Source organism: Molothrus aeneus, chromosome 9, assembly GCF_037042795.1.
Source record: "Molothrus aeneus isolate 106 chromosome 9, BPBGC_Maene_1.0, whole genome shotgun sequence".
Lineage (NCBI taxonomy): Eukaryota > Metazoa > Chordata > Aves > Passeriformes > Icteridae > Molothrus > Molothrus aeneus.
The window spans coordinates 14,151,721-14,175,106 of NC_089654.1; the positions used below are offsets into that span (position 1 = coordinate 14,151,721).

General features: G+C 36.9%; 1 protein-coding gene across 6 annotated transcripts in view; it reads right to left on the reverse strand.

Moving 5' to 3' along the window:
- Positions 1–3,205: 3,205 nt before the first annotated feature.
- The window catches only part of TTLL7 (tubulin tyrosine ligase like 7), a 65,587-nt gene continuing 45,406 nt past the window's right edge, over positions 3,206–23,386 (reverse strand). For 4 of the 6 annotated variants that reach the window (XM_066555587.1, XM_066555589.1, XM_066555591.1 and 1 more), the window contains 7 exons: positions 22,309–22,504; positions 21,319–21,599; positions 18,271–18,405; positions 16,503–16,583; positions 12,595–12,755; positions 8,700–8,873; positions 3,206–5,513 (listed from right to left, as the gene is read on the reverse strand). In XM_066555587.1, the coding sequence (XP_066411684.1) occupies positions 5,393–5,513; positions 8,700–8,873; positions 12,595–12,755; positions 16,503–16,583; positions 18,271–18,405; positions 21,319–21,599; positions 22,309–22,504 (1,149 nt within the window). In that variant the 3' untranslated portion in view covers positions 3,206–5,392. Of the gene's footprint in view, positions 5,514–8,212; positions 8,332–8,699; positions 8,874–12,594; positions 12,756–16,502; positions 16,584–18,270; positions 18,406–21,318; positions 21,600–22,308; positions 22,505–23,386 lie in introns of all 6 variants that reach the window. The other 2 variants (XM_066555592.1, XR_010784074.1) reach the window with 2 other exon arrangements.

A 23,386-nucleotide genomic window follows, 5' to 3' on the forward strand; every position in this document is an offset into this window, starting at 1 on the left:
TTTATGTCCTTCTGATAAGCTTCCAAAAAAGACAGTGGATTGTGGGGGATTTTTTAATAAACAACTGACTGTGCATTAATGATATAGGATAGTCAGATGACATTGCACCACTTAGTTAAAAATGATATATAGCATTAAGTAAAACCATCTGTTCTGCCATGGCAGAATTATTTGCCATAACAGCAAATAATTTCCACAAAGGTGGGCACAAGGAAAACTTTTCATGTGAAACCATCTCCAGGATAATGGTTTTTTCACACTATATCCCCTTACATTTTATACTCTTTTTGGGCTCCAGTCCACCTCGTGGCTGCCCCCCTCAGCCTTGAAAGGCAGTGCTTTGCCCGTGCTGGCACATCCCTCCCGCGGCACTGCGTGCTGGTGCTGCGGAGCTGGGAGCAGCGCTGTTGAGAGGGCACATGGGAAGGGCGGATAGCGGTGACTTCCCTGCGCTGCCCTCCCCTGCACAGCGCTGCTGATCAGTCCTGACAGGGGCCGGCACAGCGGGGACCGACTGCTGTGCAGCCACCTGAGCCTGCACGGCACGCTGGGCACCCGTGTCAGACACCGCTGCAGCCAGGCAGGGGCTGCACTTCACTCTGTGGTGCTAAAAGCAGGCTGACACACACAGTGGGTACCTGGGGCCTTCACTGCATTATTTTATAGCATAAGCTGTAGCATCTGTGTTGAAAGGAGGGCAGTGCTCAGTTCAGTATAAACAGACTTCCTTTCTGCAAAATGTTGCCTTTTGTTTTAAAGAAGAAATGAGGATATGTTAAAAATATCAAGAATGCACCTGCCTTGATTCCCCACAAGCAGAGTCTTCTGTTCCATATACATAAAAGGTAAAATTGCCCCCATTTCCTTAAGAGTCCTAAAGTGCTACAGGTATTTACACACTAACAAAGACTCCTATATGTTAACAAGAAATTTCAATAATGTAGGGAGCTGCACAGAGGTGGCTGGCAGAGAACAAAGAACACAGATGCAGAATAACAATCTAACACATGGGAATTTTACCACATACAGAAAAAATTACAAATGTTTTTAGCAAATGCTGAAGTGAAAGATTTGCCAGTAACAATGCCATTTAACAGCAAATTATTTCCTCCTGAAAATGGATTCCCATTGCAACAGCTTCAAGTTAACTGTTTAACAATGCATGCAAAGCTAACTTGCAAATACTCATATTTGCTAACACCTAAATTAGATGCTATAACTATCAACGCAATTCAGCCTTTTCACAGAAGCAATTAGGTTGGGAAAAACCTCCGAGATCAAGTCCAGCCCATGACCAAACACCACTATGTCACCTAGAGCACAGTACCAAGTGCAATGTCCAGCCTTTTCTTAAGCATCTCCTAGGATGGTGACTCCACCACCTCCCTGGACAGTCCATTGCAATGTCTAATCATTTCTCTGAAGAAATTCCTACAAATGTCCAACCTGAACTGCCCTAGCACAGCTTGAGACTATGTCCTCTTGTCCTGTCACCAGTTCCTTGGGAGACCAGCCTGACCCTACCTGGCTACACTCTCCTTGCAGGGAGCTGCAGAGAGAGATAATGCCACTCCTGAGCCCCCCCTTCTCCAGGCTAAACAACCCCAGCTCCTTCAGCTGCTCCTCATAGGACTTACCCTCCAGACCCTTCACGGGACACCCTGCAGCACCTCCATGTCCTTCCTGCACTAAGGGGCCCAGAACTGCACACAGCACTCGAGGCACCTCGCCAGTGCCAAGGACTGGGGGACAATCACTGTCCCAGTCCTGCAGGCCATGCTACTTCTCAAATAATCCAGGATGCCATTGGCCTTCTTTGCCTGTGCTGGCTCATCCCCAGCAGCTGTTAAACAGCAGCCCCAGGTCCCTTTCTGCCAGGCAGTTTCCAGCCACTCTGCCCCAAGCCTGTGGCACTGCAGAGCTTTGCTGTGACCCAAGGGCAGGACTCAGCATTTCTCTTTGTTGAATCTCATACTCTTGGTCTCTGCTGATCAATCCAGTTTACTCAGATCCCTCTGGACATATTTTTAATATTTTCACTTGAATATGACAGGGAAAGTCATAACCATAAACTTAAGGTTTTATATATAAAAGTGAATTTGTTCTAGAGCTCCTAGACCAGATAAGAAACCTTTTAGATGTAATTTTAAACACTGAGTAATTTGTTTACTTTTCAGTACAGAGAGTCAGCACTTAGAGACTAATTCCTCTATAATGAGTACAAGAGTCTTTCGAGGCAGGACAAGGTCTACAAGGCCAACGTCTACAAATAGGTGTCCTTATGATGTACTTCAAATAACATTCCCTCCAACATCATTTAAGCAATGGTTCCAAAAAGGTAATTTCCTTACTCTGGTCCTCAAATAACGCGTGAAGTCTTTGTAAATTTTAATAACCAGCATTTCCGAGCCCGTCTCTACGCTGGGGCAGTAGGAGCGCCGGGCGCGGTTCGCGCAGCCCCGGGGCCGGGCGAGCGCTGCTGCCGCCGCCCAGCCCCGCCCGGGCCGCTCCTCGCCGGCCTCCTTTGCCCGTTCCCGGCCCCGCTCCCGACTAATTAACCGTGTAACTCTAATAACGGCGGGGAATAATTTTTAAAAAGGGCGATATTTGTGACTAACCGCCAGCGGGGCTTCTAGAGGTGCCGTTATTGATAAACGAGGAGCTCAGCGCTCCCCGCTCCTCTGCCAGGGCCGGGCGGGCCGGGGCTGCGGCCTCCGGCGCCGAGAGCTGGGCACGCACCGGCGCGTCCCGGGTGCTGTGATACACCGCATAGAAACCATTAAATACCTCGTTCCAGTCGTGTCGGAACCGGCTAAAGATCAGCGCTGGTGACATCTCTGTGTTCCTTTGCTTGGCATCACACGGCGCCTGGAAACAGAGCCGGGATCTCGCTGCGCTAGCGCGGGCATTGCGAGGCTGCCCTCACGGCCGGACTCCATGAGCTCGCTGCTCCCTGAGCAGAGCCCGGGTGGCTGGGCCAGGGTGAGGGACAGGCAGACCTGCTGGTCAAAAGGCTACAGGAGCTCTCGGCCACTAATTAAGATTTATTAGAACCACTGGTGTGATCACAAAGCAAATTGCTGCTGTTTTGCAGAGGAAAGGGGTAACTGCTTCCACCTACGGCACTCCGGGGAGCTGGGCTACAGGTGCAGCCCGTAATTCACCCGCAGAGCACACGCGCTGGTTCTGAGGAGCTGCAGCCAAGTGTAGCATGATGTTTATTGAAGGTATTGATTCACACATTATATATATTAGGAACACATGACCACTTTAGGAAAGGTTATCAGAAATACAAATATATTAAGTCATGTCAGACGTAAACCACCATCTGGTGCGCTTTTGTACATGCTAAATGAAATTTTTTTCTAGATTTGTCCATAGGTACGGTTAGTAGCCCTCTTTCTTTTGGCAGAGTATTCTGTACAGACTGACCTGGCCCAGCACTGGCATTCGAAAATAGAAATCATATAGTGAAGTTTAGGAAAAAAAAAAGGAAAGAAAAAGACATGTGAACCTCCTATCCTAAAGCTCTGTTAGAGTCTGGCAAGCTAAGCTGGAAGCTGATCTTATCCTTATGGCCAAAAGTAGAATGCAATGGAAGCCTCCTCCAAGAAGAGAAAATTTACAGCTTTTATTAGGTGTTACAGATAACCAGAGTATGCTTTAATAGTCACTGTATGGAGCAAAAGAGATATACAATTAATGTGAACATACTATATTACTGAACTAGTATTACCACAAAAATTAAAAAGACTTTACCAGACCAAATGACTGATTTGATCTGGTAATTGCAAGAGGGTTTTTTAATTTGTTTACAAATGTTCTTGTTACATATTCTGCAATTCTAGAGCTGAGGCACTACAGCACAGGCATCAAAAATCTCAACCAAATTCCCAGTTTTTATATATCCTATGACTAAAACTTCTTAAAAAATAATTTCCATACAACTTCAGTCTCAAATCTCTTAAGTCTTTTAAATTTGTCTTAAATCACTGGATATCAAAAACACTAACATATTTGCTCCTGAGGATAATTAGCCCCCAAATTATTTTTTAAGTATACCTGAAATACATTGATAATTTACAAACACGCTTCAGGATTAAATGATTCATAAGTACACGAGTCTTTGGTAAATAATAACTACTCTGTTCTTCACTCAAATAAAAAACTTAATTATTTCTAAATCTAGAGTAACTGATTCCTTTAATAATTATTTCTCTAATGAATAAGGCTCACATGGCACAATGCTGAGTGGGATGAATGGCTGTATGTATCAAAACCCAAATGATGTTTTCAGGCTATAAATCCTGTAAATACTAGGTTCCTGCTCTGGCTCATTTTGGTTTTGTGCTGTTCAGCCAGCCTCAGGAATCTAGATCTGAATGAGAGCTTTCTAGTGAATTAGATTTCCAACATTTAAAAGTGTCAGCAATCTAGAAAATACTGTCCATTGCAAAGATACATTCTACAGTAGGTACTGGATTGCATGCTAAAAACTACAACAAACCAATTAGTTTAAGTTTTAAATAATACATTACAGCTGCAGTATTTCCTAAAAATGTCTGCTTTACCACTTAGGCAGTGTAACAGAAAAACTATGCACTATGCATGCGTGTGGAGCTGAGGATGACTGCTTGCTCCCAAAGGAAACCTAAAGGCACAGGACACAGGTAATGTGAATGAAAACCTGGAAACAAACATTGGCTTCCATTTCATTACAAGAATCCAATTAGGAAGTGAATGCCTAAACTGATATTTTACTGTTTGTGTACTAGATGCCTTTGCTTTGGCTAAAAGATACTATATCATGTCCCTTAAGAAAAATAGCAATATTAAATAGATCTTGTCATTTCAGAGGAGAAATAAAAATATGTCTGCTTTAGGTTTGGCTTACAGAGTTTTGGGGTTTATTTTAAACATATCCAAGAACTGATCAGATTATTTTTGATAACTGTTACAGTTTTACTGTTCTGCAAGAGTTTTCTAATTATCTGCTTTGTTAAAGGACATTTGAGACAATAAATAATATAGTTTACAATAAATAATTTTCAAGTCAAAGTATTGTACTTACAAAATAATATAATACTGTAATAGAATCTTCAAGAACAATTCCATTTTATATATTCTGCAGCAAAAATAACATTTCTAGTAGGAAGGAGTTACTTATAAACCTAGTAAGATCTACACATTCACATGTGTGTGTAAACAACTTAACAAGGTTTATTATGTTCCCAGAAAAGCTATGCTTTTACAGTAGGTTTTCAGCTAAATTTTATTATAATATGATGGTAAGGAATATATAACAGTGCTTATGTTTAGCTCCATCACAAGTTTAAAAAAAAAAAAAAAAGAAATTGAGTGCTATTATTTACAACAGCAATTTCCTTTTACTTCACAAGTGACTGTATCTGTGTGTGAACAAAATGTTAGGGCGAGGCGATCCAGATGGACTGCAGCTAAGTTTGGATGAGGATGGTTTCAGGATGAACAGTGAAGGTCTTGGCAATAAACACCTAGAAAGGATATGAAAAATACAGCAAAGTTTACAGACAAAGCAACATTCAACAGCAAAAGAACTAGTTGTTAATGTGCCAGACTTTATAATTGGTGTGTGCAGGAAACTCAGTACAGTAAATGCTATTTATGAAACACAGAGGGCAATAGGCACAAACTAACTCAGAAAAGGAATCTAAACTCTGTTGTATGAGGATCAAACATCTTTCCAGTTTTATGTTTCAAGCCATTAAATAAATAAACAATGGAATCCTGTGTAAACAACAGAATTCTGTTTAATTTAAACTGGGCAAAAAACCATCTTATAAAAAGTTGGATCGTAAAAAAAGTCAAACTGATTAAACACCAAGATTTCCATCTCTAATGTTCTAAGACATGTTATCACTACTGTAGTAAAGGAAGAAATGATCCTACAACCTAGTAATTCAATTCACATCAGTGACTATTTACCTTTTAAATTCAGGCAACTGTATAGCTTGTATTTAATCTAAAAATACAAACAGCAGTTTATCTTATACCTAATACGAATTCTTAAATATTTTCATGCCGTAATTAACTAAAAGTTAATTGTAGAAGTCAATAAAGTATGCAAAAATAACATCCATACTAAATCAGAGTTTCACAATTAATTATGTCAATGTTAGGATGGATTAACACAACACATTGTATAAATTATTGCTTAAAAATTGTTGTGCAATTCTAGTGAATTATATTGATTAATGACAAATAAGTCAAAAGACTGGTCAGACTGATCCCATGGATAGAAACAGCAGCACTGTGTCAAAAGGAACAATCTATATGAGAAAGTGTACACATGTGCTTTGTTTAAGGTTGAGAAAAACCATATCACCAACATATTTTTTAAAGAATTTGTGAAAAAATAAAGTCTGATTTGGAATGGGTTGTTGGTGAGCTTGACAGTTCACTGTATCACCAGACCAAGTCCTACCTTTGCTTGATGATACAGTAAAAAACTCCAGTACTCCCAGAGAATATGCCAGGTAATAGATAAGGTCATTTAGCAAGCTGTAAGGACCTAGTGGGAGATTTTATTTTTTTTTTCATAACACAGGTTAATTTATGACTTTTTACACAGATTGATTTTAGCTAATTTTTTAAGAGACTTTGGTATAGTTTTTGAGCAATCCTATTGTTTCATTTACTTAGTGGATTTAGAGTTAAGAGATAGAATTGAAAAGAAATTTGAGAAGTTATTAAAGAATTCTGTCACAGTTTTCATTATCTTTTTATCTATCCCCGTACAAATAAATTTTCCCAGCTAAAGAGCTATCTATCTGTAAACTGTGAGACCTTTAGTTTCACAAACATTTGTTTCTTAAACACAAAGAAAATAAAAAATTTGTTTGTGCTCAGAAAAAACAAAGTTCTTCAAATTAGATTTCATAAAGTCTTGAAAAAAATGACTTTCCATACATTTTTTACATTATACTGTAATATTTTCTTGCACCACACAATTTTATGGAGAATCAGGAAAACTATTATTAGTAGTGGAGATTCACTAAAAACAGAAACCTATGTGAAAAGTGAATTGGTATTGTGGTTCTCCCACTTCTAGAAAAGTAGTTCATTACAATTGTGGGCTGTAACAGACAAGAGAATTTATTTCACAAATTCAGAATATCATGGTTAACTGGCATATTGCTGTATTCATATCTAGATGAAACATTGAACTGTAACTTTAATCAGAGTTGTCTTGACACTCCATTACTGATATTTAGGATATAGAGGGCTTAGATTCCTCCAGCCTATGAAATTCATGAATAACTTCCATTCAGCATCCAAAGAAATACAGAAACTGGAGATGAGAAAGTTCTCTTGGACCATCCCTTTCATTGCATTCCAAAGGCAAGCCTGTTAGTTGAGTACATTAGAGTAATCTGATCCATTGAATAGCTTGTGGTTGGTCATGATATAGAATTTTCTGTAGTATTAACTATAAAGGCAATAAAAACGTTGAGATTTTCTAGTCTTAGCTAATCCAAATGACTTTACCATACTCCTGCTATAACTCAGTAGCTGTTAATATTGAATATGATTGGTTTGTGGCTAACATACTTCTACTTTTGCTGTGATCAAACAAATTTCGTTTCTGGTTGGCTTTAAATTATGTTAGAGTGTCTTAAGATCCACATGTCAATAATGCATGGGTCCAGTGTATCAAATAACTAATCTGACCTATATCAAGTAAGCAATTAAGTAATAAAATAAGTTTAATAGATAATATATCAAAAATTTGTTTTTCACATAATGCTTAAATCACAAAGCCCTTCTATGAAACAATACATGCAAGATATTTTTTATAAACAAAGCATTTGTAATTTTTATATATAAAATAATTAAAATGGGATAGAATTTGGATCCTAAGTAATTTAAAACTGACATTTAATTCTCTGTCTATGACTGTTTAATTGCAAATTATTGACTGCCATAGTTGGAGCATTCTCAGTGATCCCTACACTGATAATATTATAACCCCTATTGTATCCAGTTGGGGAACTAAACCAGCCAATGGAGAATCAGGTAAGTGCCAAATAATTCTTTTACTATATGATGCTGTTTTGCAAGGTTTGAAAATATATTTATGCTCTGTAAAATGGAATAATAAAACTTTTGGTCTATAGATTTTGGAAATCAACTTTGCAAAACTGTGCAATACAGTAAATCAGATGGCACTTACCTGACCCTTGGCTGGAGCTGTGCCCCTATAGCAGCCCACTGCGAATGTGAAGCCAGAAGTATCTGACATGTTAGGATACCTCTAGGAATGCAAATCTGGAAACACTGACTTTGAGGGATCTGAGAATGGGAAGAAAGGAGATTTTCAGTTCACTTTCTGGAAAGCCTTTGCTGCAGCTAATTAGGCAGTAGGCAATCAAGAGTTTAATAAGTGTACAAGATGTACACAAGTTTACAGAAGTTTAATAAGACATACAAGATGTGTATGTCAAGTTTTCTTTTGGTAGTGCTTCATGACTGGGGTAGTGAGATTAGAATGACTGAAAGTCAGGATCAAGGGATATGCTGGGGAGTTTGGTAGGGTTTTTTCTTAAATACAGAGGGAACCAGACTTAGGCAAAAATTTAGTGGTAGCAATATGGAATAAAACCTATTCCAGTACTATCCTTTATAGATATAACTTAGGAGGAAAATATTCAAATTTATACCTTGTATCGTCCCAGTGGTGGCTCATCCCAGTTGGGGATCCTCTTGCATCTGATGAATGTTTGTAAACTACCAGCAGGCAGTGTTTACAAAGCTGTACTATTCGCTGGCAACACTGGAGCTGCTCCGGAGTCAGAGCCTCTGAGCCTTTACTAAATGTGGTTTCCCAAGAGTTCCTATTATGGAAAAAGAAACAAATTCATGGTCTCTGTCACAAATTGCAATCTAAGAGCATTATTGCTTTTTATCAGATTTAACAACAGAGGAACAAGAGAAAAAGTATGACCTTGCAGGAGAGGTATGGGAAAGGTTTATACTATTTAACACAAATACTGGCAGATGCTGAGTCCAAAACACAAAGTAAGAAATTAATCTTTATATGGGAAATGTCCACGGCCATTTTTCATTTGGTTTGTTCTCTGAAGTGTTTACAGAGCCATTACTTCAGTTTAGCACGTAAAGAGTTATGGTCACAAAATTGTATATTTTTCTTACAACAGGAGTAACACAAAACACTTATTCTTTTTAACAGGCTACCTCCTGAATGAAATTATGATATTAAAGGAATTATTAAAAGTAATAAATTATTTCTAAATGTCCACACAGCATAATAATACTTTTATTTTAAGTACATGATACTAAGAAACAAGTATGAAATTAATTTACAGGAGATTAGTATGTGTTCTGCTTCCTGATCCAAAAAATCATATGAAGAGAGTCTCTCAGTTTAGTGATCCAAATACTGCTTATTATTTCCTCTGGTCACATGGGTTGGTTATTTACACTTAAGTGCAACTTGCAGAGTATATCTATAGAAATATTCCTTTTGTTTTCTTATGAAGCCATTTTTCTTTGAGAAAAAAAAGCCACCAAGGCCTACCACATCCATATAAACCAGGTGTGTTTCAGCACAGAAGACTACAATAAATATATATATTTATATTTATAAATATAAATTATATAAAATATATATATTTATATTTATATTTATTAAATTTATATATATAAATAAATAAATTTGCATACATCTCATACATCTTGTTTGTGCAAAATTCTGACCACATTATACATCATTCAATCTGTTTTAAAAGGCAACGTGGTGCTTGTGAAGACTTTTTTTGGACAAAATTATTATCCAATTATTATCCAGTAGCACAGATGGTTTGTAAGCTTGAGCTTTTTTGTTTGTGTATGAAAGAAGCACTTCACAGAGTGAGGAAAATTTGCTGCATCTGGTATCAACATAGCATCCAGGCTGATTTAGCCTTGCCCACAGAGAGCAGCAGTAGATTTCACAATGCCCATGTAGAAAGTTCATCCTTCAAACAACATCACAGAACCAGCAAGCTCACTCCTGCCTAGTAAGATTTTTTTAAACTGAGCTGCATTTCACTGTGAGGGTGGTGAGACACTGGCACAGGTTTCCCAGGGAGGCTGTGGATGCCTCAACCCTGACAGTGTTCAAAGCCAGGTTGGAAAATGCCTTGAGCAACCTGGTCTAGTGGGAGGTGTCTCTGTCCATGGCTGGGGGCTGGGACTAGATAATCTATAAGGTCCATTCCAACCCCTTAATATTGTATGAGTCAATGATTCTATGATTAGGATGGAATTAAGACCATTTATGACTACAAGATGAGCTGTATGTATAGCTAACTGATTTGTCAGCCTGGCTCCTCTGTCTAGATGGCATGTCCCAGCTGAAAACATTCAGTCCTACAGAATTTTCATTGCAAACGTAGATTTCAATGATGCAAGCATTTTTCTTTAATTATTATTCATACAATTGTTTAAGTATTGTTTGTATACATCAAAACTTTAATTTCACAAACTGAATAATCATATAATCATTTAGGTTGGAAATGAGCTCTTAAGATCATTAAGTAATACTACTATTTTTCTTTAATATATTTTTCTCAATTGTTTTCTGTCTGGGAACTGTCCACATGTATTTTTATATAGAAATTAATCTCTTGTCTTCAGTCTTTCCTCATGAAGTCATGTTGGTAGGAAGTAGCAAGATGACAGTCCAAGTATTACATTACTTCAACAGATTCACATTGCTACACATAATGATATTATAATTCACTCCATTCACTCAGAAATCCTGTAGAAGAAACTTTCCTGATAAATTCCTTAGCTTCTGGACTTTGTGATAACTTTTCTACAGTTAAGTGGCATTTTTTCAGTGACAAATAATATATGGCCTGCTGCAACTGTGACTGATTATGAACGAATACTAGATAGCTACCCTCATAACAAAAGCTGAGATTTGGAAACATACACATGAATTTTAATAATGAACATTCATATAAATGTGCCTGTGCAACTTCCTTCATGTGTTAGACAGATCCAGTTTATTCTCCATTATACTGCAATCAACCGGGATCAGAATTCTGTTTCCTAAATTTAATTGGTTATGCTGTAACCTTATCTTCTATGCATTAGTAAGAAATCACAGACTCCTCACCAGATACAAAAAAAGAGTATTATACTGGATTGTGCAATGTGGTCAATCATGTGTTATTCTTTTTATAATCATCTGAAGTCAACTGGTTCTTCTGGTTTTCTTCTATTAGTTTTAATTGTTTATTATACAGCAAAACAAATCAACCTTTATGAAACCCATTACATGACCTTCTTTTCACAGAGATTTTCTTTGTTCTTTCTTTTCATTAAAATAGCACATACCTAGCAGAGAACTAACCAGCAAGAGGAAACCTTAAGGCCATTAGCTCCACTCTTCTCCCAAGACATCTATCTTATGAATAGTGAACACACTACACTCCTTAATGGATTTTCATATAGTAATATTGTTCCTGAATCAGCATATTAATACCTCTTTCCCAACATGTTTCTCAAAAATTCTACACACACCCTATGTTTATTCCAATCTGTTTATTCCAATTCTTTAAAATGGCACAATGAATTCTTGGAAAAGAGTGATGAAAAGTTGACTACTCTGCTACAGAGGTACTGTCATGAGTTCTCAGTTTTGTGTTATGGGGTAAGAAGGATGCTTGTAACTGAATAAACAACATACTGGCAAGGTGCAAACAGCCTTTTTGTTTTCTTCCATGAATTCTGTATTATCTGTAACAAGTGTTTTACATGCAGAGTGATAGTTATACATACTGGATATTTATATATTCTACAGTATTTTTAGAATCTTTTATATAACAACTCCTCTTACAAAGAACTGGATCTTTGTCAAAGAATATTGACAAAGATTCTCCACTTATATACTGGAGTATATATAAAATATACTCCACTTATAATATTTTATGACAACAAAAGAATTGAGTTTGTACTCAAGACTTTACACACCTCTGCTAGCATGAAGGATAGAAAAATTGTAAAGAACCCTAACAGCTTGCACAACAACAAGCCTTCAGCAATGATATGATGATAAAAGACCTGTTGATCATTTGGATCCCTCAGATCCCTCTTCTTCTTGTGATCCATTTTCTTGGGAAACAATTAACAAGGGTAATGTGAGAGTTCTCCACATATGATAAATGACTATAAGTGAACAACACATCTGATCTGGAGCACAAATAGATACTGTGATTTCTGTTGATGGCAAGTCCATGTTTGACACAGTGGTCTGGCTTAAAAATCATGCACCATCCAGCAAGAGTTGACTTAAGGCTAAAATATTTTGATTATTTTTTTTTTCCTTAGATTATTAAATTTTAAATACATTACTAAATGTTTGATTCCATTTCTGAAAAGGTTGGCCTTGATTGCTAGATTTAATTCTACTATATATCTTAAGGTGCTTTTAAAACAAGTTCAATGTATTACATCATTCTTGTGAATGAAAATGAGCAACAAAGTACACCAGCATTGATTGTAATTGTGAAGTTATGAAGAAGAAGAAAAGAAAAATTGGCTTACCCTGAATTACAGAAACAGTTCCATAGGCCTTGGCCGTGGCTCCAAAGTAAGCGATTAAATAGACGATTAAAAAGACGGTAGAGATGGAGATTTTCAATGTCTGGAGCTTTCCAGACGTGCTGTAGAACTGCACGGACACTTGTCCTGACTATATCCAAAACCTAGGAAAGAGCATTCCAAGTAAATCAAAGACATTTTGCAAAATGTCAAAACCCAGCTGATGGCTGATGCCCATCATGCATACAGACAGCTATCCCTGTACATATGACTGCATACCTGTACATTCCTACAGAGGTCTGGAGTTCGTTTCTGTGCAGTCATCAGCTAACTTTTATTATATGTTCTTTCTGTTAGTAACATTTTGCAAAGCCAGATCAAAGCATTTTATTTTTATTACTGAAAAGTTTATTTCTGTTTTTTCAGTCTGTTCAATACTAGCTAGTTTAAATGACAGAAAGGGTAAAAGAAACAAAATTGACACAATTAAAGACTAGAAGCAACTTAATCAACCCAAGCACTGTATGTCTTCTTTTCCCACTCCCTTGTAAAATCTATTTTATAAAGAACTAAAATTTCCTGGAAAACTACAAACTGCCTTTGGTTTAATGTATTTTTAAGCTCAGTGTTACCCTATATAAAACCATATTAGTGTACCTGGCAAGAGACAGTGGTGAAATCAGTAAGAAAATAATCAGCAAGATATTTAAAATAGAAACATTTATCAGCACGCCATGGATTTATTGCATATGGACTACATTTAAATGCAAGAGCATAAAGGCTGAGCTGCATTCAGTATAGTGCTAGACAGCTGCACATCCAACTTACCAGAGTCCTGGATACACATTTGCACATCCCACTGAACTGGGGCAGGGAAAGAAGGTGGGATTCATAGTGCCTGCTTTTAAATATCTGGAGATTCTCTTAACTGAGTCCTCTATGTTCCCTTCATAATCCCTGGAGAGAATCAGACTCCAGAATGTCTTGGATTCTGTCTACTTAGAAACTATCAATAAGTCTGGGAATATTTTTGTGACCAAAGTAGTATTTGGACCACATATTGACACTCTGAACAGTGTAAAATCTGTCCTATAAAAAAAGCTTACAGTGCATGTAAACTATAAACAAAAAAGCGAGTTAAATCCATGAAATTTCCTTTAAAGGAAACACCCTCTCTTCCTCTTTTGCATAACAGCATCTTCCAAAAAAACAATCACACTCAAGTGGGTGTTAAACAGATGGAGGTATTTGCTAATTTGGTATAAGATTTTATAAAATAGAAGGTACAATGCTTTCCCTGGAAACTTTAAGATATGTAAGACAAAGCGATTCACGTAGTGAATCATGGTTCTCAAAAGGTGAGAGAGATTTAGTAGAACAGTAAATTATGGAAGAATGGTGTGGAATTGCAATTTTTAGATCCGATATAAAAAACTGTTGTTTATAAATTGTGTGACAATGAAGGAAATAAAGCTTAAATATACAACATGCTTGCAATAGCACAAGGAAGCTCTTTAGTACATCTAATGGGCAGAAAATCTATAGATACCTAATAATGAGAGCCTTGAGGAAATATGTTTTTTCCCATGTTATTTAAACTCTTTTTGAAGACCTGGGATTAATCTGCATGCACAGGTCTTGCAGTAATTCCAGGTACATAATAGCCCAAAGAAAATACAATACTGTCCTCTCTGTTGGGAATCATTATGAATGCAGGTGTCAGTTGCACTAAAACTCACACCCATGGCCTACTCCCCCCAAAGAGCGAGATAGAGGGAGTAAGATATTAAAATCTAAGGGTGCTGATCTTTTTTAGTGATAGCAGGAGCTAAGCCCAGGTTTTGGACTGTCCCATGCCTGTGGGACAGGCTCAGACTTTCAGACACTTCCTTAGCAGCATCAGCCTTCATGCTTCCCAAGCCCTTTTCCTTGTGTCTCACCTGTCCAAGGCATTCCCACACACATGGCTGGTATCTGTGGCCAAACACACATCTGAAACAACTCAGTCCCTAAAGCACATAAGAATCAGCCCTGCATTTCTTTGTGGTTTTACACTGACAAATAGTATCTCCTTGTGTGAAAAAGAACAATACCACCCTGTATAGACTCTCTCACTAGTCCAAAAGACACAGGCTAAAAACAACGATGCCAGTGTAGAGCTTTTTCTTTTACTGTAGTACCTGGAGTTGAAGAAAACTAAAAACTGAACATCTTAGAGCAAGCCACAGGCTGCCAAGTACTCTGGAAAAAAAAAATCTTTTTTGCTGTTTTTACTTTGCTGATATTGCCAATATGCCAGTGCAGGAAATGTGCTGGTTAATTGTCCTTAATGTGCAAACATGGCAAAAAAAATCATCCATTTAAGAAAAGAGACAAGGCATTGCACAAGGGCTGGAACTTCATGAAACCTACATCTTCATTTTTCTAACTTAATTTCCCTAGCTTGCCTTCATTTTTCTCTTTAATTTACATCATTTACTTTAACAAAACAAATTATCTAGGTATAGCAGAACAAGATGTTATGAAAGGGCATATTCAAAACCCTCTGGTAACCATCAAAACACTTTTAAAGAAATTATGTAAAGTGATGCAACATGAAGCAGTCATAACTCCTCCCATACCAAAATCTCTTTTTATTGAAAGTCTTAGATGTTAAATTTATTTTTTAACATGAATTGATTTAATTGGTTTATTCTCAGCTTACTTCTGAATGCCTCCTGTACCCATGCTGTAATGCAGAACATTACACACTAAGAATATAAGTTTAAGTTTAATTTTTCTATATCATGTTGAATAATTGTTAAGCAAATACAGCTGTCAGGTATGAACATTGTGCAATCTAGTACATTGCCCAGGTATTTTCTTCTTGTGTGTTAGAATTTCCCAGTAAGTAAGAGTGAAGGGGACTGAGATTCCGTTTTGTATTTCACAAAGTTGCGAAAGGTACCTTTGAGACAGATTTCTTACTTGCATAAATATTCTCCACCTTGCTCATTTCTCCTTCACCCACCTCATTGGAATATAAAACATACTTCTTTCAAATCAACAAAAGACATTTGGCAGTCCTCAGCTGCAATGTCATTGTCAAAGTTAATCCGTTTTTATAAACTACCCTTCTAAGAATAACTATCTGATTGCTTGAAGGGATTGAGGTTAAAAGCAGTTTAAAAAAAAGGCAAATCATTTCCAGTGCAAGCAAAGATGAAGGGCTCACTAGTGCTTCAGGAATTATAAGTCTCCTAAAGTTGTAAAAGATGTCCTCACAAGAAGAGCAAAAAGTCCACATTTCTGATTGTGCAGTTCTTGCAAGTAACAACCTGGCACATCAATCTCTGTCATCCTGACTTTGTACATGTGCCCTTGGTTTAACATGACTGCCAGTCAAATAAAGGGCAGAACCACCCTCTATTGGAGACTTTCTGAAATAACGCTTAAAGAAGAAAATTCTTTGCTTGGTAGGTCCATTTTTTATTCAGCATGATCTCTTCTAATACTGTGGGTCAAATACTCCAACAGACAAGTGCAGTATCACTACCTCTAATGCAGTTTTAATATGCCTGGTCTGAAACTGCTGACTGGTGTAGTCCTTATCAATCAAATCTGCCAAGTGAATACCCTTCTAAGAACATTAGCTAGAACTTAGGTATGCAAGCACTAATCATTCGTTTGCTTTTTTTTAGAAGACTAATTTTTTGAGAAATTGATTTTTAAATTATAATCCAGACCAATCATGTTTCTCCAAATATGGAGCATAATGTCCTTTAATTGAATTAATGCATATCTATGTTAGTACCACTAGCCTATATTTTAGCATCTCAAGTCCCTCCCAGCTACTGCTAAACACCAGTAGAAACACTGCTATGCATCTACTTACTTTAGATGACCTTCTGAAAATGAAATATGTCACTTACTTTTCGTTGCTTTGCTGAATCCAGTTTTACCAACCAATAGGATGACACTTTTGTTTTATGATACTTCCAATTATCCATAATCTGTGGTCATTGTAAAACATAAGTTAAAAAATACACATGAAAACAACTGAAAGCTGGTCTTTCAATCACGAGCACTCCTAACCCTTAAAAATGTGAGCATCTAAAAGACTGCTGTGAGAAATTTTCTCTAAAAGAAATAGCAAAATATTTGGAAATTTATGTGGAGCAACATTTGCAAAGATCTGTGTGATGCTTCAGTTTAATACCACCCTCTTTTCTACCTGATTCTGACAATCGTACACTACAAAGCAGTTAGAAAGTTGTCTTGACTGACTCGGCTCAGATTTTTTGAGAGTAGTAAGTTCAAGAATGCATAACTGCTGATCTATTTAAATAGTGAGGGGTTTTGCTGCAAATGGGACATTGGACATACCTGGAAATCATCCTTTCTATAAATAATCATATATGAACTGCAACACTCTCCTTTCACAAAATCTAAGTGCTCCCAAATTGCTCAAGCTGCAAACATACATTTTTATTCTTGTTTTATTATTTTATCTTTCTACTCTACTCCGGACCTTCAACAAGTTCTGTCTCGCCAGCACTCATTTTCCTTCATGATGAACTCTTTCCCATCAGGAATTGGTTATGGCCAGATGAATTTTACAAGAGCTGTGCCCCAGGAAGGTGTGGGGCTCCCCAGGCTAGCGCTGTGCAAGGAAGCAGCGCCACATTAGCGCTCGCAGCCGGCTCGCGCAGAACCGCGCACTCGGGCATCAGGGACGGCGTCTCATGGAGCGTTCCAGCTCTGCTGCTGAGAAACCCAACCTGCTGCTGGTGAGTACTATCTTCCACCAGCACCAAATCAACCATCACTACAGAAGAATTCCTTCCCACTCCAATGTAGCAGCAGAGATTGCTAGAACATAATCAGCATCCTGGAAGCTCACAGAGCTCAGGACCTTTCTGGCCAGATAATAAATCAGATGAATTTTAACAGATCAAGGACGGTGCTCACTACATCAGAGCACAGGTTAGTTTGAATCCTTTCAATTTTCCTTTTAAAATGACAAGAGAAGATCCATCTTTATTTTTTTCTTTTCCATCCTGTCAGCTTCTTTGCATTAAATATTTACAAAGTATTTAGACACCATGCAATTTCTGCTTATATATCAAGTATTGGGATTTAATTGACCTTTATTTTGGCGTTGTTTCACATGTCTTTGATACCAAACTCCAAGGCTCAGGACAACATTAGATGTGAGAAAGGTGAATCTGGTAGACTACAAGAGCCAAAAAAGCACATGAGACTGGTGTTCTTTATGACCCCCAACCTCCATTCTGCCTGCAGCATACCATTCTGAGTTCTCTAGTATGCCTGCTTGAGAGCAAATTAAACAGGTCAGGGTCTGTTTTAACAATATCAGATGAAATATGAATTGTAACATTCTTCTTGGCTTACTTAAAAGTTTGAACTCTCTCTACAATGAAAAACTGAATTTTCCTAACCCTCCTGATTATTTCTCACATATTTTATAAGGACACAGGAATGTTTTCAGTGCTGTGCTTTTAAGGTCAGAAAGGATGCAAAGCTCCAAGCTTTCAAATTCTTTTGAGTTATCCTGAGTTCTGGAAGTTTTAAGGCCACAGGAGCTAATGAATCATAGATTGAGCTTTTTACTTTCCTTCATTTCAGTAGCCTAAACAATGTCTAGCCTGTTCTTCTTTCTTATTTATAGATACTTACATCTTCTATAATTAATTCAGATTCCTCATTTGTTTTTCCTGGGAACCTTACTTTCAAGTCATTGATACGGAGAAGAGTCTCTTTTGTCAAAGCAACTTCTTGCTCTTTTGTTTTCTGTTGCAGCAAAGACTCACTCTAAAAGCCAACACAAAGCAGAGGAAAACATTTTAAGCGTGCCATTAAATCACATTACAAAGATGTTTGCTCAACAAAAAAAATTCTAGAGTGACATAAAATATATTATTAAAGTGCATAGAAGTATTATCTAATACAGAACTAATATATATCACATACATTAATGCATCACCATTACTGAGAGTTGTCAAGAAATCCAAGAAAAACAGTTAAAATGTTTGTTTGTTTAAAACAGAATAAACAAACATATATTCCATATTTATGGTGCCACAATTTAAAGTATAAATTTGAAATTGAGATAACAGACTTTGAATTTAAATTCAATATAATAAAAATATTAGTCATAAAAAGCATCCTTTCAGTGCGTCACTTAACAATTTAACATAAACAGGCAATATATCACAGGGCCAACATTTCAGGAAGCATTAAAAAGGCCACTTCTCTCCTGCTTTAGTCAGTAAGGGGTCTGACAGGGCCTCCAGTTGTCCAGAGTTTTGTTTGAAGTACCAATGGTTTTTACACCAACACTGATCTGAACCCCTGTAGGGTTGGCAGAAGACCATCTCTGGAGGATTTGGGGGTCTACTTAAAAACATGACACACTAGTTAGAAGTGTTTCTGATCCTCTTTCTTTCACATACTTTTTGCATTTTCACATTTGCAAAACCAAGTCAGTCTAATTTTAGGATTTTTCAAGAGTAAAAGTCAAAATTTTTAGGCACTTTTAATCTTTGTATTCTGTAACAACTACAATACTTAAGGATATCTTTAATTAAGTGAGTGATAAATATTTTCAAGCACAAAAAAAATACTCTGGTATTTGATACATGTTAATATGGCTGAAATAATAAGATAGCAAATAATTTGAAATCCACTTATGCTTCTAACTCCTATAAGAATATGTCTGTAATTCCCAACTGTAAATGATTTATTATAAATTTAGTTTCCCTACGTTTAGAACATTTGGATCTCAGCAGACTCCAAAAATGGCAGTGTACTGCTCTTTTCTTGCCCAAAGAACAGATAAACTACCACTTTATCATGCACAAATGATTTCTTCTTAGTCAGTCACAGTTTATCAATTTTAATGTTATTCTAGCAGTAATATATAATATATTATTCTTAGTTGCAAAAATAATTATGAACAGAGTTCCATTCAGAATACAGTGCTAAATTATAAGTAATTCTTATCCATTCTGTAAGTAATTTTATTCACATCATTTTTAGGAAGCATGACCTAAGCTCTATCACCCAAAGTAATTGTTCTAGACATCAAGATCAAGATCATTTCTGTGGTGGAGCTTTCTCAATGAAAAAGAGGGTGTGCTTCTAACTAATGTTAATTTAAGCGAGTAGCCCATTTTTAACATCAGATGGTGAAAGACTGCTTTTAATCTTTCAGTAATTTGTATTTGATATAAAGTTAATGTGAATAGAAAAATCCATATTAGCACTGTCTCATTAAACTCTCAGGGTACATGGTGATGATAAAAGGGTACTTTTTAAACTTGAGATAGCTAATGCAATAAAAAATACCTTTAACACGTTGTTGTGAAGACACACTCTTAATGTCTTTCCAATTCTATTAGCTGACTTTAAAGATGGAAAACCATGTTAAGGAGTATTTCACAAGATGTCAGCACACAATTTTAAAAGGACCCTTTTTCATCATTTAGACAAAGCCTCACAGGCAAAACAGACAATGAGCGTTCTACTGGATAAAAATGATGATTAGAGGTAGTAAATACTATGAAGCAAGTTAATTAGCATTACAAAAGGATTGCTCGCAATCAAAGCTCACCACAATACAGAGCGGCAGCAAATATGGGTTAAAAGTGCCAATTTGTTTTGCCCCATCTCCACACAAATTATTTGGGTGATGAAATATATAGGTCAGGCATCAAAGCATGAATGGAAATGCTCTGGCACCAGCAGGCAGTGCAATCCTGAGTGAGGCTGGGGACTGATCCCTGCAAACACTGCCTAGGGATAATTGAATATGGGATCCATCACCCCAACACAAAAGAAGAAATGCCTGGGCTGTGAAGGAAATACCAAAGAGCATGACAATCTGCTAACAAAATGAAAAAATATACATGGTCCAGAAGTACACTGTGAAAAGTATAACAAACCACACAAATTCTAAACAATTAAAAGAGTTTAATCTGATCTATTAATTATTTGGGCCAGTTGCTTGTCTGTCTCAAGGAGAGGGTGCAAATGAAAGATAGTTTATCTTCTTTTTTACAAAAGAGAATGACTTCTGAGTCAGTTACTGCAGTGGCAAATCCCGAAGACCACAAGCACTGTATAAATTTCCAGCTGTTCACTTTGGAAGTAGAGCTCTACTGCAGTGGTATAGCATATGCAAAAGAGGTCTAATAGGTTGAAAATTAGTCTCACCATCTTCTACAATGGATAGCCATACAAAACCTTCCTAGTTTTATTCTGGCACAATGTATTTGCCCTTGGACTATACACTGGGTTTGAAATCTGGATGTATTTTTGTTACTGTAAAGATTTTAAAGGTAGGTACAGCCTTACTTCAGAACTAGGAACCCCCAAACAAATCACAGAAGATTTTTAAGAGAGGTAATGATCCTTTCTATCTTCAAAAGGCTGTTTAGGAGTGAAGGTTCCCCATTCACAAAGTGAAGTTTCCCATTCTCTTAAGAAACCTATTTCTACAAAATGTAACATCTGTATTGCTGCACCATGAACACTGAGACATCACAGCTGGCACTCATCCCATTTCACACACAGATCTAGAGATCTTACATGTTCAAGTGTCTGTCAAAACAATCTTGACTACAGCACCTCAAGTTTTCTGATGTTGCAAAAATTACTAGTGTATTTATTGAGTTTTAGAGAAGAATGGAACACATTTTGAATGCAACCACTGTGTTAACTCACCCCTGAAGAGTGAATAGTTCCCGAGGTGGCTGTCTGAGAGAATCTGGCTGAAGATGGGCTACGACTTAAAGAGTGAGACCTGTTCACAGAGGCTGTTCGCTGCATTTGGAGAGCTGCTTTGGCTGAAAAGGGGCGCGGCTCAGCTCCCTGCGACTGCATAGTGAGGATTGATATGGAGCGAGGGCAGCTCACAGAACGCCGGATTGGACCTGTGGATGATGTGGGGGACGAATATGATGGAGACTTTACATTTTTATTTGAAGGTTTGCAGTTCATTCTACCTGCAGACAGATCAAATGAATGATGTTATTACTTATTATTTTCTTAACACCCATTTTTCAGTCTTTGTAACTAACAACACATATGATCAGTGTGTGCACAGATGTTGTACTACAATGTGTGTTGACTAACAACTATCCATGTAGAAGTCAGTCATGTCAGATCCCCTAACAATACAGAATTTACATACTTATAGGAACATTTATTTCTTCCTCATATTCAGCTTTAACCAGACTCCAATCCACTATAACACACATGAGATTTATGAGAGAGGGCATGTGCTCTTTAGGTCAAAATGTATGTGACTTCTGTGTATGGTTTCCTGACCATAAAGATATTGAAACAGGAGAGAAAATTTGCTCAATGGATCTCATATTTGAAGATTCAGTATCTCTCATTTATTAAGGCATAGTTACACCATCTCTTAATTCAGTTTTCAGCTAAATAAATGCTGCTATGAAAAATAAAATTTTAGAAGCACCATTATACATATGCAACTACATTATAAAATTCTTTGAGACAATACATCACTAAAACAAAAAATAACATGGTATATATTTATTAATTTAGAAAACATTTTAAAGAAACTAAAACAAGCAAACCAGAGTTAAACCCTGAGATACAAAGTTGACACAGTCTAAAAGACTGAGGAATTTAATATAATTCATCATCAATGCCAGACTTCCTTGGAAAAGTGATTATTTAACTTACCTGATCGTTCCAATGATTTGTATTTATTTTCTTCAACATCATATGAAACTTTTTTCTCTTTTTTTTCATTGTGATCTTCCTTTTCAGTTTCTTCTCCTGACTCTGACACACTGCTGTCACTATCACAGCTACTGTCACTGCTGTGGTTCTGAGGTTTCCTTAAGGAATGTGCACTTTCTGGCATTGAACACAAGGGCTAAAAAAAAAAAAGAAAAAAAACCCAAGAAATTGAATTGAATACCAAAGAAACAACCAGCTATAACACTAGATCCCTGATTCAGGCAGGTTCAGGCAGTATTTGCACAGCTCTAAACCCTCCCAAAATAGTTGGAAGTTTGTCCTAAATTTTAGAATAATTGCTTAAATATTTCATTAAATTCATTCCACTGTAATTCTAATCATTCTAATCTTTGTCACATGAAGAGCAGCATAATATAGTGGGGGGGGGGGGGAGGAATTATTTGAAGTATGAATTGCACTACCAGACATATTGAATTATGGTTTGAAATCATAAATCAATTTATTCAGAATACCATTTACAATCAGTTCAGGTTCCTCACTGATATTTGCAATAACTGAAACTATAGCATAACAGTGATCAACATAAGTAGAAAAATACATCAGGGAACTTTGTCTGTTTTACTTTCAAAAAGAAAGTGATTAATCTACATCTCACAGAGAGCAGAAACCAAAGAATTTATAGCAAGCCGTGCTGGGGGTTCTTGGTGCCTCATAGGCACATGGGATTCAGTGCCATTAGCTAATTTTAATCCTGTGCTTTTACCAAGGATACTGCAAGACAAAACCAAAAAGGTGGAGACAGAGAAACTGATCCAAGAACAGAAGCTACAAGTGAAAATTTTTCATCTTCCATCTACCATTAGTGAGACACAAAAAATGCAGTATCTTCCATTACATCTGTTCTCCTATGTAAGCTTATGTGGTGACCTTTTTTTCCTACACACTTTCTTTCCAGTAACTCTCAGCTATAAGAAGCTATGCTGATAGCCTCATCTACAGAATGGATTCCAATTAAACATCAGATTTTTAAAAAAGTTTCTGGACATACTTTGAGTCA